The sequence below is a fragment of the Schistocerca nitens genome, chromosome 2 (genome assembly GCF_023898315.1).
Source record: "Schistocerca nitens isolate TAMUIC-IGC-003100 chromosome 2, iqSchNite1.1, whole genome shotgun sequence".
Lineage (NCBI taxonomy): Eukaryota > Metazoa > Arthropoda > Insecta > Orthoptera > Acrididae > Schistocerca > Schistocerca nitens.
This window is the reverse complement of record NC_064615.1, coordinates 268,623,475-268,643,966: the sequence shown is the minus strand read 5'-3', so window position 1 is coordinate 268,643,966 and position 20,492 is coordinate 268,623,475. Positions and strand designations below refer to the sequence as shown.

General features: G+C 39.0%; 1 protein-coding gene across 1 annotated transcript in view; it reads right to left on the bottom strand.

Moving 5' to 3' along the window:
- Positions 1-20,492, bottom strand: part of LOC126236010 (ryanodine receptor) — a 702,826-nt gene that overhangs the window by 378,975 nt on the left and 303,359 nt on the right. The window contains exons 25-26 of the mRNA XM_049945018.1: positions 15,836-15,923; positions 2,137-2,257 (exon numbers count right to left, since the gene is read on the bottom strand). Of these exons, the coding sequence (XP_049800975.1) occupies positions 2,137-2,257; positions 15,836-15,923 (209 nt within the window). The remainder of the gene's footprint in view (positions 1-2,136; positions 2,258-15,835; positions 15,924-20,492) is intronic.

The following is a 20,492-nucleotide window of genomic DNA, read 5'->3' as shown; positions in this document are numbered from 1 at the left end:
GCATTGCAGAAATAATTTTAATAAATCCAAAGGATTTTGCAGATTCAGTGCCATCTTCTTTGAAACACATAGTTTTGTCAGAGATTTACAGAGCTAACGCACAAAATGTGGATTGTGTAATGAAAATGTATCATCCTGCTCCTCCTAGTTCTTCCACTTTGCTCTCCCTCTCCCTCTGTTCTTTCCAACTGCTATTCTGCTTCAAAAAGACCTAATACACTCTTCAGTAGTGAAGTGTATGTCATATTCAAATATATTCTACACAAAGGCCATCCGTAAGTTATGTATCATTGGCAAAAAAGAAAAGAAACATGCCTACTGTTTATATAGAGGAAGGAGATCCTTGTTTTATATAGCTGTCCCAAAAGCTATACTATTAAAAAAATGAAGAGAAAGAGAGGAATCTGAAACATGGATTAGAAGATAGTAAGTCATATTCCAGGAAAGAACTTTCCCTTACACACTGATGTGTAAGTTTAATTTGTAACAATATTATGACATGAAGTGGTAACAGTTAACAGCTATATGCTACAAAACTGAAATGAAGTTTCGCCAAAACAGGCTGAGAAAAAAAGACATAGAAAATCAATACTTTTCAGCAGTGTTTGCTGGTTGTAAGAACATCTGTTAGAGAGAAATATAATAAGATGCAAGACAAGCAGAGGAGCAAGCAGTTGTTTGGTTCTGTGACATTCAGTCATTCCATACCAGTGCAAGTCATTCTCATTCAACAGTAATGCCCAAGACTTACATCATTTTTCACATGAGTGTTTCATTATATCCATTTAATGAGAATAGGTGCAAATAATAAACTTTTTGTGCACACAATAACAGAGAAGCTGTGTGTAGTGCGGGCAATAAAATTTTGTCGCTACTTTCTCAGATTTTGATCTGCATTTAAATTTATTCGCAGACCACATTATAGTCTTGGGCACAACTCAATACCAAACAGGTGTTTTACTTACTGATGGTCTTATCAAACAAGTCTAGGAAACAGCCGATAATATCTCCTACTTGATACTGTCTGCCAAAGGGATCACTAGCCCCAAAGTGTAGTTTGACAGCCTATGTTGAGATCAAGCATATCAGACAATAGAAAACTAAAATTCTGATGTAAGTATTTTGTAAACTATTCTGAAACATATTTAAATTGTTGTTTCACCACAATAATTATGAACAAAACATTTTTAAAATACTCACAGAAACACACTAGTTTGTTTCACTATGAATAACATCTTTGCACAAATTAGTGTTTTTATTTACTCTGATTTGAACTGGTGAAAAGCATTATGATGTATAACAATATGAATATCTCATCATCAATTGCACAGAGCATGTGTCTTACACAAAATATATTTTGTATCTCAAATGTATGATTTATATGTCTGTGACAGAATATGACTAACAAGAATTGTATGTATTTGCCAAAGTCATAAAAATAGCAATGAATTCTTCCTGAGCATCCAACAACAATAACATTCAGGATTGGAAAATTTTACTAGCAACTTTTTAGTTTTGTCTTCATGTGAAGTATTACATTTTTGTTAGGTTCATCTGACTAGAATCCAAAGTTTTCAACATATTGCAAACTATAAAGCTGTAAGTTTATTTTGCTAGTCAAATGCAGTATCTAGCAACTAATTTTCAATCATTTGTCATTATACTAAATGGGTTTTTAAGAACAACATTTGAATTTTTATAGCAAAGAGAAAATTATAGTTTAATAATGCAAATGTGAAAATAGTTAACAGGCCTATCTATAACAGATGAGTCAAGTGATACAGCCCATAAATTTATATCTAAAAACAAAGATGATGTGACTTACCGAATGAAAGCACTGGCAGGTCGATAGACACACAAACAAACACAAACACACACACAAAATTCAAGCTTTCCTGATGAGGCAACAGTTTGTTGCGAAAGCTTGAATTTTGTGTGTGTGTTTGTGTTTGTTTGTGTGTCTATCGACATGCCAGCGCTTTCGTTCGGTAAGTCACATCACTTTGTTTTTAGATATATTTTTCCCACATGGAATGTTTCCCTCTATTATATTGATATCAGCCCATAAATTTACTATTATTAGGAACCAAAACATCATTCCTGTCAGTCTTTTATGTGTTATGGCATGCAACTTACATTGTAGCCATCAAATGCCCATGTAGTTTCATCACTTCCAAGCTGACAGCCTGGACTACAGTCAGCTCGAGCCCAGCCAACACGCATGGGACCAGCTGTCATTATCTCAAATTCAAAGTACCTAAATAAAGGAACACAAAGAATAGTACAAATAACTAGAAGAACTTAAACTTAAAGACTTTAAACATGTAAGGATATGTCAGTGATGACAAAATTACATCTGGGGGTGTGACAATACGTTTGACATGAGCCATTTACTTTAATCCACAAAGAAAACGAAATTCAAAGCAGCACCAGTACTATTTGTTCATTGTGTTCAAAAGATCTCTCCATGAAGGAGATCCTTCAGGGATGCAGACCAATAAAAGGCATACACTAACAAAAGTGTAGCAGCTGTTAGAAAGTGGATCCATGCCCCATATGAACAATTGGTTTGTTAAGCGTGAAAAATATCAACACACTAGTCAATGGAAGGAAGGTAAACCTAATTCTCTCCCTTTTTACAAAGAGGATATAATACTGACAGCGAATGTTCAAGAATGTAGATTATACCTTCATTTTTCCTTGAATTTCATGGAAACGTGAGCAATAGCCAACAGGTCATGGTACAAATCAAACACATTACACATCTAATGAATTCGCAATTGGAAATAAGGACTACCATCAGCTGTACAATGGAATGACGACGATGAAAATTTGTGCCAGACCAGAACTCGAACCCGGATTTCCTGCTTATCGTGTGCGGGCGCCTTACCATTTGGCTATCCGTGCACAACTCATGGCCAGACCCAAACTTCTATATGTCGTCAACCATGCGTCTATAACCCGAACTCGTACATCCTTATGAACAGGTTAGACGTTGTACTTGAAAGTCTCTTACCCAGTATCGGCAGATAAATATGATATTGCAGTTCCTGTCTTATTCTGATTATGATGCAAAGTTCCTTTGGACATGCATGCATGCATGCATCATAATCAGCATAACATAGGCACTCCAACACCATAAGCATACATTAAGTCAAAGCATGTTAATAAAAGAAATTTTAAAAATGAAAAAAATAGAAAACTACACATGTGCACCCAAATAAGTAACACATTACAGCAAAAGGGTCTTAACTAGTGTGAAGAAGTCTGGTGGAGAATAAAACGAGTGTGCCACAAGCCAGCCTTCAGCCTTTCAGCTTAAATTTGAAAAGCTGAGGTTTATTACTCATGGTTTCCAGTTTGGCAGGAAGCCTACTGAAAACTGAACTTGCAGAACAGCACATATCTTCTAAAACTATAGTAAAAAAACTGCAACCCAAATGTAAATCATTTTTCTGTTGTATATTCTCTGACTGGATGTTGCAGTTCCTTCTGAATGAGTGCATGTTCTTCTATTTCTAATGAGCTCATCACTGACCGGATGTTGAACCCTAATTTTCCTTCCATGTTCATCATTTCATCCCCACTGACACCCAAATTGCTGAAGTGGTGTCACCTTGAAACACTTGCACCGGGCGAACGGTATACCCGACGGGAGGCCCTAGCCACATGGCATTTCCATTTCCAACAACAAATTCAGTAAGCAAATATATGTACAGTGTGATGAGTTAGAATTCTGAGACACTTTACCAATGCCCTGCACATAGTTTGCAAACTGACGCCAGAGTTCATTCTGAATATCCTCTTCTGGGTGACAAGTTTACTCTGTGAATGGAAAGAGCTGCCCCAGACTATAATGATGTGGGCATTGTACATTGACAATGGGTATGATAAACAAGTTTTTGTGTTTCTGAGTCAGTGGCATAGGAGATTATTCTTACAGTGAAGACATAATCACTACCTTTCTACAGAAGATCCTGAATAAAATACTTCCAAAAAGCTAAAGAATCACAAGAATTATAAAACATTTGACGTAACTAATTACTTGGTCAACTGGTAACACTAACATTTTGCTTTTGAGAGAGTTCTATTTTTTTACAATTGTGTGACAATCTATATAACTTATATCTAAAAACAAAGATGATGTGACTTACCAAACGAAAGCGCTGGCACGTCGATAGACACACAAACAAACACAAACATACACACAAAATTCAAGCTTTCGCAACAAACGGTTGCTTCATCAGGAAAGGAGAGGGAAAGACGAAAGGATGTGGGTTCTAAGGGAGAGGGCAAGGAGTCACCCCAATCCCGGGAACGGAAAGACCCACCTTAGGGGGAAAAAAGGACAGGTACACACTCGCACACACACCCATATCCAACCACACATACACAGACACAAGCAGACATTTGCAAAGGCAAAGAGATTCGACTCCCCAAGACACTATCCAAATTGAACCCTGCCTGGAACAGTTCCGACCTCCGTCACAGCGGGACCCACCTCCTCTTCCTCAAAATCACCCTCTCCAAACCTTCCAGGAATTTCTGACTTCCAGCCTTGCCTCTCAATCCTTCTTAAAAAACCTTAATCCTACTCCCAACATCACCACTGCTGAAGCCCAGGCTATCCGTGATCTGAAGGCTGACCGGTCCATCGTCATCCTTCCAGCGGACAAGGGTTCCACGACCGTGGTACTTGATCGTCGGGAGTATGTGGCTGAGGGACTGCGTCAGCTTTCAGACAACACCACATACAAAGTTTGCCAAGGTAATCCCATTCCTGATGTCCAGGCAGAGCTTCAAGGAATCCTCAGAACCTTAGGCCCCCTACAAAACCTTTCACCTGACTCCATCAACCTCCTGACCCCACCGACATCCCGCACCCCTACCTTCTACCTTCTTCCTAAAATTAACAAACCCAATCATCCCGGCCGCCCCATTGTAGCTGGTTACCAAGCCCCGACAGAACGTATCTCCGCCTACGTAGATCAACACCTTCAACCCATTACATGCAGTCTCCCATCCTTCATCAAAGACACCAACCACTTCCTCGAATGCCTGGAATCCTTACCCAATCCGTTACCCCCGGAAACCATCCTTGTAACCATTGATGCCACTTCCTTATACACAAATATCCCACATGTCCAGGGCCTCACTGCGATGGAGCACTTCCTTTCACGCCGATCACCTTCCACCCTACCTAAAACCTCTTTCCTCATTACCTTAGCCAGCTTCATCCTGACCCACAACTTCTTCACTTTTGAAGGCCAGACATACCAACAATTAAAGGGAACAGCCATGGGTACCAGAATGGCCCCATCATACGCCAACCTGTTCATGGGTCGCTTAGAGGACCCAAGCCTGCGAACCCAAAGTTTGGTACAGATTTATTGATGACATCTTCATGATCTGGACTCACAGTGAAGAAGAACTCCAGAATTTCCTCTCCAACCTCAACTCCTTTGGTTCCATCAGATTCACCTGGTCCTACTCCAAATCCCATGCCACTTTCCTTGATGTTGACCTCCACCTGTCCAATGGCCAGCTTCACACGTCCGTCCACATCAAACCCACCAACAAGCAACAGTACCTCCATTACGACAGCTGCCACCCATTCCACATCAAACGGTCCCTTCCCTACAGCCTAGGTCTTCGTGGCAAACAAATCTTCTCCAGTCCGGAATCCCTGAAGCATTACACCAACAACCTGAAAACAGCTTTCGCATCCCGCAACTACCCTCCCGACCTGGTACAGAAGCAAATAACCAGAGCCACTTCCTCATCCTCTCAAACCCAGAACCTCCCACAGAAGAACCACAAAAGTGCCCCACTTGTGACAGGATACTTTCTGGGACTGGATCAGATTCTGAATGTGGCTCTCCAGCAGGGATACGACTTCCTCAAATCCTGCCCTGAAATGAGATCCATCCTTCATGAAATCCTCCCCACTCCACCAAGAGTGTCTTTCCGCCGTCCACCTAACCTTCGTAACCTCTTAGTTCATCCCTATGAAATCCCCAAACCACCTTCCCTATCCTCTGGCTCCTACCCTTGTAACTGCCCCTGGTGTGAAACCTGTCCCATGCACCCTCCCACCACCACCTACTCCAGTCCTGTAACCCGGAAGGTGTACACGATCAAAGGCAGAGCCACGTGTGAAAGCACCCACGTGATCTACCAACTGACCTGCCTACACTGTGATGCATTCTATGTGGGAATGACCAGCAACAAACTGTCCATTCGCATGAATGGACACAGGCAGACAGTGTTTGTTGGTAATGAGGATCACCCTGTGGCTAAACATGCCTTGGTGCACGGCCAGCACATCTTGGCACAGTGTTACACCGTCCGGGTTATCTGGATACTTCCCACCAACACCAACCTATCCGAACTCCGGAGATGGGAACTTGCTCTTCAATATATCCTCTCTTCCCGTTATCCACCAGGCCTCAATCTCCGCTAATTTCAAGTTGCCGCCACTCATACCTCACCTGTCATTCAACAACATCTTTGCCTCTGCACTTCTGCCTCGACTGACATCTCTGCCCAAATATGTCTGCTTGTGTCTGTATATGTGTGGATGGATGTGTGTGTGTGTGCGGGTGTATGCCCGTCCTTTTTTCCCCCCTAGGGTAGGTCTTTCCGCTCCCGGGACTGGGGTGGCTCCTTACCCTCTCCCTTAAAACCCACATCCTTTCGTCTTTCCCTCTCCTTCCCTCTTTCCTGATGAGGCAACAGTTTGTTGCGAGGGCTTGAATTTTGTGTGTATATTTGTGTTTGTTTGTGTGTCTATCGACGTGCCAGCGCTTTCGTTTGGTAGGTCGCATCATCTTTGTTTTTGGATATATTTTTCCCGCGTGGAATGTTCCCCCCCCCCCCCCTCTCTCTCTCTCTCTCTCTCTCTCTCTCTCTCTATATATATATATATATATATATATATATATATATATATATATATATTTTCCACGTGGAATGTTTCCCTCTGTTATATATATATATATATATATATATATATATATATATATATATATATATATATATATATATAACAGAGGGAAACATTCCACGTGGAAAAAATATATCTAAAAAGAAAGATGATGAGACTTACCAAACAAAAGCGCTGGCAGGTCGATAGACACACAAACAAACACAAATATACACACAAAATTCAAGCTTTCGCAACAAACTGTTGCCTCATCAGGAAAGAGGGAAGGAGAGGGAAAGACGAAAGGATGTGGGTTTTAAGGGAGAGGGTAAGGAGTCATTCCAATCCCGGGAGCGGAAAGACTTACCTTAGGGGGAAAAAAGGACAGGTATACACTCGCACACACACACATATCCATCCACACATACAGACACAAGCAGACATATTTGGTCTTTAAATATGTCTGCTTGTGTCTGTATGTGTGGATGGATATGTGTGTGTGTGCGAGTGTATACCTGTCCTTTTTTCCCCCTAAGGTAAGTCTTTCCGCTCCCGGGATTGGAATGACTCCTTACCCTCTCCCTTAAAACCCACATCCTTTCGTCTTTCCCTCTCCTTCCCTCTTTCCTGATGAGGCAACAGTTTGTTGCGAAAGCTTGAATTTTGTGTGTATATTTGTGTTTGTTTGTGTGTCTATCGACCTGCCAGCGCTTTTGTTTGGTAAGTCTCATCATCTTTCTTTATATATATATATATATATATATATATATATATATATATATATATATAGGGAAGCATTCCACGCGGGGGGGATGTGTCTGGAAGCGGGCATGATGTGGCTTGCCGTGCGGGGGCGCTGGCGGGTTGATGGATGCGCGGGCGGGCACGGTCATGCATGCGGAGTTTTGGCTTTCACGGTGGGCGGTTGCTTCGTCGAAGGGGGGGGGGGGAGATGTGGGTTTTGGGGTGTGTGTGGTGGGGTCGTTCCGGTCCCGGGGGCGGGGGGGCTTGCCTTGGAGGGGGGGGCGGCGAGGGGCGAGGGGCGGGTGTGCGCTCACGCGCGCACCCATGTCCAACCACCTTTGGCCGAATCTCTTTGCCTTTGCAAATGTCTGTTTGTGTCTGTGTATGTGTGGTTGGATGTGGGTGTGTGTGCGAGTGTGTACCTGTCCTTTTTTCCCCCTAAGGTGGGTCTTTCCGCTCCCGGGATTGGGGTGACTCCTTGCCCTCTCCCTTAGAACCCACATCCTTTCGTCTTTCCCTCTCCTTTCCTGATGAAGCAACCGTTTGTTGCAAAAGCTTGAATTTTGTGTGTATGTTTGTGTTTGTTTGTGTGTCTATCGACGTGCCAGCGCTTTCGTTTGGTGAGTCACATCATCTTTGTTTTTAGATATATTTTTCCCACGTGGAATGTTTCCCTCTATTAATCTATATAACTTTTCACATAAGCAATTTTAAGATATTTACATACATGGTATATGTGCATAAAAGTTATAAACTCTATATTACAAAAAGAGGGAAAGTTTTTAAGCACAACTGTGTATGAGTGATATTAATCATTACATTTAAAAAAGTTTCTCATTATTTTTCCAAGGCAAATTCAAGTCAGTTCTGTGTCATATGGTCATTTCAATATGAGCTATTGTTTCAGCTCATTTTTCAAATTTCATCCAGAGAATGATTTCAGTTAATCTGGCAGTGAATCATACAGTATTTCTCCCTTGATATATGCTTTTTTCTATTACGTTAGCCTTCTGCTGACCATATGAAAGTCTTTTCTGTGTCTTGTTCTGCAATTATGAATTGGATACTGTTATTTGTAAATTTCACATCTACATCCACACTCTGCAAACCAATATGAAGTGTATGGCAATGGGTACTTCCCACTATACCAAATATTGGGGCTTCTTCCCATTACATTCACATATGGAATGCAAGAAGAGTGAGTGCTTAAATGTCTCTGTGCATGTTTTAATTACTCTGATCTAGTCTTCAGGGTTATACATAGTGGATGAACTCCAAATTTACCATAAGATACTGAGGAATGACTGTCATTCAGAGAGAAGTTGCAAGATTTAAAAGATTTCCATGAGACACCCATAAAGAGGACTGAAGCTACTGAGACAGAGGAAGTGAGAGAGAAATAATGATAAATGATGAGACAAATGTGGAAAAAAAGAAAGAAGAAAGGGGTGAAATAACAATGGTCCATAGGTGAAAGAAGAAGGAAGAAAATAATGCAATAAAAATACGCAATTAAAAATTCTAATAATAATAATAATAATAATAATGAAAAATGAGAGGACCCCTTGTAATCCATCTCTACTGCTCACTCTGTCCTCATCATGTCTGGGCGGAAGCTGACACTATGCTCATCAATATAGTACCTTTTACCTCCTGCCCTCTCTGTTGTGCCCATTTATATTTGCCTCCACTACAGGTGGACCTTTCTCATCCTGTGGTTTGAGTGACCTGCCCTTTTTTTTAATTGTCTTGAACCCAATCCCTCTTTCCTCCCTGTGCAAGGAATTAACAGTTCCAAAAGCTAGGATAATTTATCATACTTTTATGGGCAACTATTGATAGTACTAAAAATTTTACCTCCTGAAGGTATTCAATTCAGTTCTTTATTCACGCTGACCGCTTACAATGGGATATTTTTACAGAGAAGTTCTTAGAAAATTTAATTCAACTTCTCTTACAAATATTCTTAAAATCCAAAGTCAACTTTGTTTATTTCATATAGTTCTGTTATCTTGTAAAACAGATGTTTCAGTAACCAGTCATAAATCTTAACTTTGACAATATTGTTGGGCAAGGACCAAGCACATTTTGGAAGTTTATTGGATAGTTTTAAGCAAGTTATTTTATAAGAGTTCACAGTCTTTGTCAGTCTATGTTTCAGTGTATTCAATTGTAGTTTGCCTCTAGTGTTGTGAACGTGTATATTCTCCTTGGAGTGAAACTCACTTAAATTGCTTTTGGCATAAAGTAATGTTGCATAGATGTGCAAGTTCACAGCAGTTAACATCTTAAGACCAATAAAGAGGGGTCATCAGTGATCCTAAGAATTGACTTCACTCATTATTCTGATTATTATTTCTTGAATTTTAAGAATTTCACTTATGTAACAGGAATGTCCCCATATCAGTATGCAATGGAAAATATGTGACTAGAATAGGCCAAAATTTTGTCTCACAATTTTATAATTTTCATACGTGGATCTTTCTTTTGATATCATTAAATAACATGGTGGATCAACAATAGTATTATTATCCCACAGAACACGCTTAATGTGTTGAAGACACATCTTCTGCCCTGGTACTTCCATAGTTACTGAACATACAGCTTTCATTTCATCTCCAGAAATAACTGTATTCTATGTGTAATGTATTGTTTTAATATGGTAACATTCTTTGCCACTTTACAATATTGCCTTTAGTAAAATTATGTAACTGGTCTTTGACTGTCCTTTATATAGTGAGGCACCTTCTGCTTCCCCATTACATAACATTTTATTGCCTTAATGGCTAACTGGTTGCTTATTAGTACTGAATTTCTTCTTGAAATTTTTGAGGGAAGTTAACTATCAATGGAAGTACAGATAGTACACTTTTACTTGGCCCAGGAGTGGTGGATGCTGGGAGCAGAAACTTGAGATCAACTAGTAGTGCACTGGCTGCAGAACAAGCCACATCTCCTTCTTTCAGGGCAGTCAGCTTACAGCTGATAACAGAAACGAACATGTAATGGGTTAACCATTAAAACATCATCCAAGTGACATGAAAGTGAGCATCACTTTAATATTTGAGTTACTGAGTTGCTAGTAAGATAAGTACAACCTCTTCACTCATTTTTGTAAATAATATTAACAATCACTGGTCACACAAACCAAAATTATATTCACAATGGCTACTTGCCCCAATGATGCTCCTTATGTAGCTAAGGTTGGCAATGAGTGTAAATATTCTGGAGTGGCAAAAAGTCACCCGAATTTCACCTATCAGAGAGGGGCCAAGTTAAAGTGTTGGACCCATAATGATACTTAGAAAACAGTTGTCTGTAGTGCAGACTCCTTGCGAAGTGTATCTGAGATGTCTTAAAATGTTTTCATTAAAAGTGGACCCACATCTTTAATTTTTTTATTTACTTCCTTGGGCTCTGACTGTGCCTTAGTTTGTTTCAGTGATAACATTAGTGCACCACAATCTAATAGCTCATTACTAATTGTTCTCAAAATGGACCTCTCAACTACAGGTCAATTTCTGGAGATCTCATCTGTGATATCTATGCTACTACTTTCTGTATTCTAGTTGGAAAATACACTGTCTGAGCCATGACTAAAGTAGATCCATTAACAATCTTTTCCCTGGAGAATCAGTCAGAAAGTCAATATTCAAATATTCTCACAAAATTAAAAGGAACTATTTCTTAGCAACTAAATTTAATGGAGTGTCAAGTTTTGAGAGGATATTCCTATAGTGCCAACTGGAATACCTGTAGAGGACTACAATTACAGATGTTTTCTAGAAAATTCACACACTCCTGCAAATTATTCAAAAATTTGTTCTGTAAAGTACTTTGATATGTGAACACTACATTTGGCATAAATGGCCACTCCTCCTAACTGAAAGATATACTCCTTATCATCACCATATAAAATATATCCCCCTAAAGAAAGACTTTTATTTCTTATCTACGTAAATGATGCTGTGAAATATAAATAATGTTAGCATAAATGTCTATCATCAGTTCAACTACGTTTTTCTACTTGAATATCCCTTATATTTTGATGAAGCAACTTACTGGGCCTTCTGTCCTGCATTCCCTATTTCCTGAACTGACATACACCATCAAGGGTTCCATCTTTAAGTGTAGGTATCAGAACTAAAGACTGTTTCAGATAACTGCTCAACCTACTCATACTACCCAAGAAAAAATGAAAAGCTATGCTATTTTGGCTATTGTCACATTCTTTATGTTCACAAAATTGTGCAGTTTCTGATTCTATTTTTTCCTAGCAGTCTCAGAACTGGTTATGACTGCAGAACTGAAAACAACCATGTATCCCTGAAAGTTCATGACCAATTCTTTTGAAATTTTGACACAACAATGTATTCTAATACAAGTACATTTTTAGGCATCTATTTCTTTTATACACCAACACACACACTCTTAACTTCTTGAGATTTTTTGTAATGTTTCCCTATCATTAAACTTATAAACAATTTTATATTAAATATATTTAAACATATGTATATAAAAACAAACATGTGTACCAATGGAATGTTGTGTCAAATTTCAAACCATATAGTCAAAAAGTTTTGGAGATTTGCAGTTACGAACATTTACAGTTTCTATATAAGTATAAATTTGGATGTTCATTCTTCAAAATCTCAAATCTCTGAAAGTTCTTCACTGACTGCTGTGAAACTCTGATACAACATTGCATCTGAATACTCACATTTTTATATATCTAATGGAACACTATCTTGTATATATGTAATAAAAGGCACAATGTTATAAAAAGGTAAAAGTTGGTTTGTTCAGAATTGTTAACTTCTGGAAGTTCTTGAGTGGTTGCTTTAATATTTTGACATGACATAATGTGTGTTTTTAGGTACCTAATTCTTTAATGTATGATGTATAATATATGTATATGTAACTTTTTGAGACATTTTTGTAACAACATTTCCCTATTATTAAATTTATATAAATTTATGTATTAATATATTTAAGAAATAGGTAAATAAAGACATGTGTGTATACCAATGGAACATTGTACCAAAATTTCAAAGCAACCGGTCAAAAACTTTCAGGGATTTGTGATTAGGAACACCTACATTTTCAACACACATCAAAAAAAGTTTTGCATCAAGCCAGTTCCCAGAACTCCTGAAGATAGACATTGACTGTGGATATTGAATCACAGACACAGTCCCTTTTACTGCTCAGAGATGTCACTAAACCTGCCCAAAGATGAAAACAACCATGCATGAGCAGCACCTATTAGATGGAAGGGGTCTGACAGCCAATCACTTCCACTCATTCCACCAGGAAGGAGGTACACGGCTCATGTTGTTTGTAGTTCAACCATGTCTAGACGGTCAATAGCGCAGTTCAATTGCGTCTGCATTGCTAGTTTGTGCCAGGAAGGGCTCTCAACAAGGGAAGTGTCCAGGTGTCTCAGGGTGAACCAAAGCGACATGGTTTGGACATGGAGGAGATACAGAGGGGTAGGAACGGTCGACTACATGCCTCACTCAGGCCACCTAAGGGCTACTACTGTAATGGATGACCGCTGCCTACGGATTATGTCTCAGAGGAACCCTGACAGCAATGCCACCATGTCGAATAATGCTTTTCATGCAGCCACAGGACATCGCGTTATGATTCAAACTGTGCGCAATAGGCTGCATGATGAGCAACTTCAATCCCTACATCCATGGTGAGGTCCATCTTTGCATCCACGAGACCATGCAGTGCGGTACAGATGGGCCCAACAACATGCCGAATGGACTGCTCAGGATTAGCATCACATTGTCTTCACTGGTGAGTGTCACACCTGTCTTCAACCAGACAATCATCAGAGACGTGTTTGGAGGCAACCCAGTCAGGCTGAACATCTTAGACACGCTGTCCAGCAAGTGCAACAAGGTGGAGGTTCCCTGCTGTTTTGGGGTGGCATTATGTGGAGCCGACATATGCTGCTGGTAGTCATGGAAGTGGTTGTAACAGCTATACGATACATGAATACCATCCTCCGACCAACCATATCAGCAGCACATTGGCGAAACATTCATCTTCATGGACAACAATTCGCACTCCCATCATGCACATATGACTTCCTCCATGATAACATGATAACATGACCCACCAACCACTCTGACGGATCTATGTCGAATCACCATTGAGGAGTGGCACAATCTGGACCAACAGTGCCTTGATGAACTTGTGGACAGTATGCCACATCAAATACAGGCATGCAACAATGCAAGAGGATGTGCTACTGGGTGTTAGAGGTACTGGTGTGTACAGCAATCTGGACCACCACCTCTGAAAGTCTTGCTGTATGGTGGTACAACATGAAATGTGTGGTTTTCATGAGCAGTAAAAAGGGCAGAAATGATGTTTATGTTGATCTCTATTCCAATTTTCTGTACAGGTTCTGGAACTCTCCGAACTGTGCTGATGCAAAACTTTTTTTGATGTGTGTATATATGTACATACATAGATCTTCGTTTCTTCAAAATCTCAAATCTCCAAAAGTTCTTGACTGATTGCTTTGAAATTTTAGCACAATGTTGAATTCTAAGATGTGTGCGTTTTTAAAATATATTACATATATAAATATATGTAATATATGACTTTACATGTAATAATAGGGAAACATTATAAAATATACAACAGTAGAAGGTTGTTAATAAACAGAAAAGTTGTATTTATGGCTTATTGGTTTATGATAAAAATACTTCTACAGAATCTGAATTTGAAATAACAAGAAGCAAGACTCAAGGTCAGACTGGGGGTGTGGAAGGCGGGATGGACAGAGGGGTGGGAAGAAATGGACTTAGAAAATGCAAAGGAAGAGATGGACAGAACAGGGGTGGGGGCAAGAGGAGATGAACAGAGAAAGGGGGGAGGAGGCAATGGACTGGGAGAGGGGGAGAGAGACAGGGGGGTAGAAGGAGGTCGATAGAGAGGCGGGCAGGAGGATGGTCAGAGAGAGGGAGGGGGAGGAGGTGATGGGCAGACAGATGGGGTAGGAGCAGGAGATGGACAAAGGAAGGGGAAGGGGAGATCTGGACATATATCTAATTCCCATACATATTAGAAAAGTGTGCTTTCTCTTTTCTTTCTTTTACATTTAAGCAGACTGAGCCACAGAAAAGCATGGCTGAGTGAAGTGGTGCATTGGTTTGCACATTGGACTTGCATTCGGGAGGGCAATGGTTCACACCTGCATCTGGCCATCCAGATTTAGGTTTTCCGTGATTTCCCTAAATCGTCCCAGGCAAATGCTGGAATGGTTTCATTCAAAAGGGTATGGCCAATTTTCTTTTCCATCCTTGATACAATCCAAGGTTGTGCTCCACCTCTAATGACCTTGATGTCAATGGGATGTTAAACCCATTCTTCCTTCCTTCCTTCTTTCCTTCCAGAGTATGGATGCATACAGCTAGTTATCAATAAATGATGGGGAAGTCAATTTATCAGATAGCCCAGTCTGCAGTATAGTAAATGGATGACTACACTTATCTGGCAGTATACTAAGTCACTGTAACTTTCCTATGAAAATATATTCGAATGCAGCTTAAGGATGTGGAATTAATAAGAGATTGTGCTAACAGAGTATACAAAGGTGGACAGTGAAAATGATCACAGGTTCATACGCCTAATGGAAGAGTGTATGTGAAATAACAAAAGATTTTCTTCAATATCTTCTTCACTACATTCTTCAGTCCCCTACATGTCATTGCAGTAGACTCTGAAGCTAAAATTAGAATAATAAAAATCACACAGAGGATTGTAAGCTGTCATTCTTCTCATCCATCATCTAGGAATAGTAATGGAAGAAACTTTATGCAAACAATAAACAGTACTCACTGGCAGGGACTTTACAGTACGTTGCTATGTATATAACCAGAAGAAGAAAATCGACAAATATGTCTGAGGAAATACTGAAAGTAACTGACAAAATATGAATAGGCAAACACGTTCATACTGATGAAAAAGGGCACAGCTACAGATCACTAAAATTAAGTTCTCACTGTAGTTTTACTGAAATGATGTTGGTTTTTTAAGTACAGTCTTCCAGTTAGTAGTCTAGACATTTCGATATCTCTGTTGAAAATATGAGTATATTTAATAAAGCAGTGTTTCCTTTAAGTAGCAACAAGTGGAACTCACCATTTCCCACTAGAAACAGCATAATTCTTCTCAACACGATAAGTTCTGAAACGAGTCTGTTTGTTCCTATTGGCCTCAGCAAGCAAAGCTGAAAATATAAACAAAAGACAGTTTAGCACAATATTTACATACATCAGTAATGAACTAGAATAATAAACTCCTATCTAATGGTGCTACTATGATCTAAGGCTATACAGAAATAAGAATATGAAATTACCTAATGAATTCACTTTCTTTCCATTTAACATGACAGAATGAAATGTAATGTCTCCAGGTTTTTATGTAAAATGTAAATAAACCTACTAAAGCTAACAAGGAACTTCCACTACTATTCCATAACACATTTCAAAGCATGTATCCAAGTCAACATTTATTTGAACTGGAAAATTACACAGAGACAGAATAGCTGACCAATACTTTAATTTCAGGAAGCAAAATTCCAGTACTCTCAAAAGACACATTTAAAAGTGAAAAAGGGAACAAAGCAAAAAAAAATGAGAAAGGAAAAAGAAATGTGGAGGGTTAGGTGGTAGGCTGTATTTCACCAAAGCTGTTCCCCTTCCATGCCTTACAGTGTTGATCATCTCACTAACATTTATACTCATGCCAGTCTACCATTTTGTCCTGAAGACAAATTAATGTTAACAGCTCAGAATGTCTACAGTTTAACTTCCCTTTGGACTGGCTGTTATTCCACATCACATCCTAAATTAAGTGGTTGACTATCCTCACACCACTGTGTATTCCCTGTCCTTGTATTTCCTATGAGTTTAGACCTGCAAAACGAAAGTTGCAAAGAGGGCCAGACATGTGGGTCTAATTTATTTGAATAAATGTTGGTGTGTTTAGCAGCAGGTACCAACTGAAGAAGTGGACCACTGCAGTGCTAGAGTGGCCTCTGTATGTTCAAGTTATATCCCAGTCAACAAAGACCAAAAAAAGTCCAATAGACGAACAAATTGGTGTAGTCACAAATTTTTCTACAGTGGCAGGAGCGAATGTCATGAACAACATAACTAAACATTCTCATTGGTCGGTTCGAGCATGTGGTGGGGGGTGGGGAGGAGGGTGTTTAAAGATAACTTTATTATGTTTCTCTTAAATAACTCAAAAACTGGGGTGTCTAGCATAAATGTTTTCCAGTACAAAATTAAACTACATTAAATTTGTAATTTTTGAGAACATTTCTCATGGAGAACAGCGGTTATTCATAGTATTTTAAAATGAACATAATCAGTCATGACTGCGAGAAACCTTTATTTTTGTGGTTACAGTTTTCAGCCAGTTACTGACCATCTTCAGACCTCATACTGGAATATGAACATAGAATGCATTAAGAGGAATGTGTGCAAATAGTAGTAATGTGTAAAATACATCTTACACAATAAATAATAAAAGAATAAATTGTACCATGTTGGTAGGCAGTGATGGTGAATGGAGCAGGCATTAGGAGAGCAATGTAGCTGTTGGTTAAAGTTCTGATGCCCTGCCCAGCACTCACCGAATTACATCAGCGATAGCCAGTCTGGCATACAGGATGTAAAACAGTTGTTACAGTAAGGTATATACAAAATGATTACACAAAAGCTAACAACAAATGAAAAAACAGGTGCTTATATAAAGTAACTACTATAAACAGCATTTTGCCAATCTGTGACAAAAGTATATGCAAAAAAGAGATAGCCTGTCATAACCGCTGTTGCAACTTTGAAATCATCACCTGTGAAACGTGCACATCAACACTTCCGTGCCTCTTCGACGGTAAATAATGGCTTCAGTAAAGCAGTATTTCCACTGCCGGTATGACCTAGGAGCAACATGCAAGACCTGACATGCAGTTCTACATGTTGTCCTGCATGCCAGTACATATGTGACATCCAGCCGCAGTTGCAGCTCTGAAATCCTCTTCTGTTAGATGGCACATATCAATATGACCATTCCATCTCCATGGGAACTGTTAGCATCACTTAACCACCACCTTTCCTGCCATGCAATATATCAGTTTGTGATAAATCCCCACAGATGACCATTGGTGTTCCCACAACCAATTATGATTGGTTATCTCCTTTTTGTATATATTTTCTGTCACAGATTGACAAAATACTGTTTACAGCAGTTACTGTAAACAACATAAGGCACCTATTTCTTCATTTGTCATTAGTTTCCATGTAAACATTCTGTATATATCTTACTGTCACAGCTGTTTCATGTCCTGTATGCGTGATTGGCTATCACTGATGTAATTCGGTGTGCGATGGGCAGAGCATCGCATATTTAAGCTGTCACCACCTACCAGCATGGGTATAATTTCTTCTTTTATTATTTAACAATGAAAATAACCTAGGTTAAACCTGTGTGTGTGTGTGTGTATGTGTGTGTGCGCACGTATATGCTCCCGCCGTCACTTGGTGAGAAGATTTTATTATCTATCCAATTACATTCTCTTATTATTCATTATATAATATGTATTTTATATGTTAATACTATTTGTACACATACCTCTTAATGCATTTTATTTTCATATTTCAGTATGAGATCTGAAGATCATCTCGATGACTGTAACCGGTAACAACTAAAATAATGGTGTCTTGTGGTCAAGTATATTAAACTCCCTACAAAAAAGCTCCTATTCTTTTTTTCTCTACAGCTAATAGTTTCCACATGCAGGGGATGGAAAAATCACAAATTATCAGAAGTAGCATTTTAATGGTATAAAATTACTACTGTTCACTGTTAAATAAAATAGATTAAGAACCAATATTAAATGTGTGTACCACATCTAAGTGCAGTTGAACCTTATTAAGGGATGGGATGTAACAGTGTGGAGTGGGCATTGGTGGAATGTAGAAGCATGAGAAAAGGTAAGTTGTCGGATTGTTGTCATGCAATTCCCTTCTTCACAGGTCTGCAAACTGATGAGTGTGCAGATTATTCCCTACACTATCTACTGCACTACCTCACTGGAAGCAACACGGTGTATTTCATGAAGTTACACTGACCCTCTGCAGTGTGCTTTATGAATCACTGGTGATGCAGTGCACAGACATACCCAGGGGAGTTGATCTTGCACAAAGTGTTTAACACTATATGGAATATAGATATGAGTTATGAGGTGTGTCAGGAAAGTAAGTACCATTTCGTTCTACGGATACCACAGCACTAGAGTCAGAGTTCTGCACATTTGCACTTGTCTCTCTGGTTCACTGTCTTTCCACTGACACCATTAAAGCCAGATTGTGTTATGTTCACATTGGTTAGTGATTATTGTAAATGTTTAAGACAATCTCTGAGTCCACCGAGTCTTAAACACTTTCTGTAATATGGTTTTTGAACGCAACAAATGTTAACAATGCTGATGTTCATCATCATCTTGTAGAGATTTAAGATGAAAATATAATGACTGATGAAATGATGAGAAAGTAGGTGAGACAATTATACAACAGTAGAAGGTTGTTAGTCGACAGAAAAGTTGTATTTATGGCTTATTTGTTTATGATTAAAATACTAATACTGAATCTGAATTTGAAATAACAAGAAACAAGGCTCAAGGTCAGATGGGGGAGGGGGATGGACAGAGGGGTGGGAAGAAATTAACAAAGCAGTGTTCATGACACAGCAAGAAGAGGGTGGCCTTCTGTTGTCAATGATAGTTGGGTTGATAAACTGAACAAGAAAAATTGCGAAAACAGATGGTTCACAATAAGAATGCTTTGTGATGACTTTCCACAAAATTCAAAAACTGTTTTGCATAAGATTGTCACAAATCTCTTAAATTCTTGCTAATTGTGTTTCTGCTGGTTCCTGAAAATGCTTATGGATGTCCTCAAAATGAAGTGACTTGGCAGTGCTTTGACATTTTTTATCCAATACAGTGATGACGGAGATGAATTATTAAACAGAATTGTGGCTGGTGACGAAACTTGGGTCTGTCAAGTCACTCTATACTATATGTGTGTCTACTGCTGACAAAGGCCTTAATGGCTGAAAGCTATAATTGTGTGAATCTTTTTGGTGCGCCTATCGTGACTCAGCATCTCCGCTATATGGTGAGTAGCAACTTTCCTTCTCTGGTATTGTTACACTCTATAACACTATTGTTCAATCAGTTACCTAATTTATAAAAAAAATTTTTGCCTTTAAACTTTATCACAACATAACTGTGATATGCAAAGACTATTTGCAAAGTGTGATATATGTGATGTTAGAGTGCTTTCCTAACATACATTTGTAACTTATGTAAAGAAATATGTGAAGTGTATAATTAACTAAATAATATTTTGTCATAGATTAATGAAATGAAAATGTTCATGTATGTAATTTTACGTATTTGTAAAAGTTGTCATTTGTATAAAATGGCACACGCTTGGGGACAATGTGTAGGATATGCGTTATGTAAAAGATGGAGGGCTCTTGTACTGTATGGAAGTTACTGTGGGAAGCGGAAAAGGTGGCTTGGGTTTCTGCCATGCTATGTATAGAGTGAATGGGAATGAGAAGATACTGTCTGTAGGTAGCAGTGAAAGAGGCAACACTCAGATTGAGTAGGTGATGCCTTGCCTGGAAACTGTTGCACAATAGCCTCAGATGGTGACAGCTGAATTATTACAGTTTTGGTACAAGATGTTGGGCAATGTTATGAACCTTAATATGATATCAA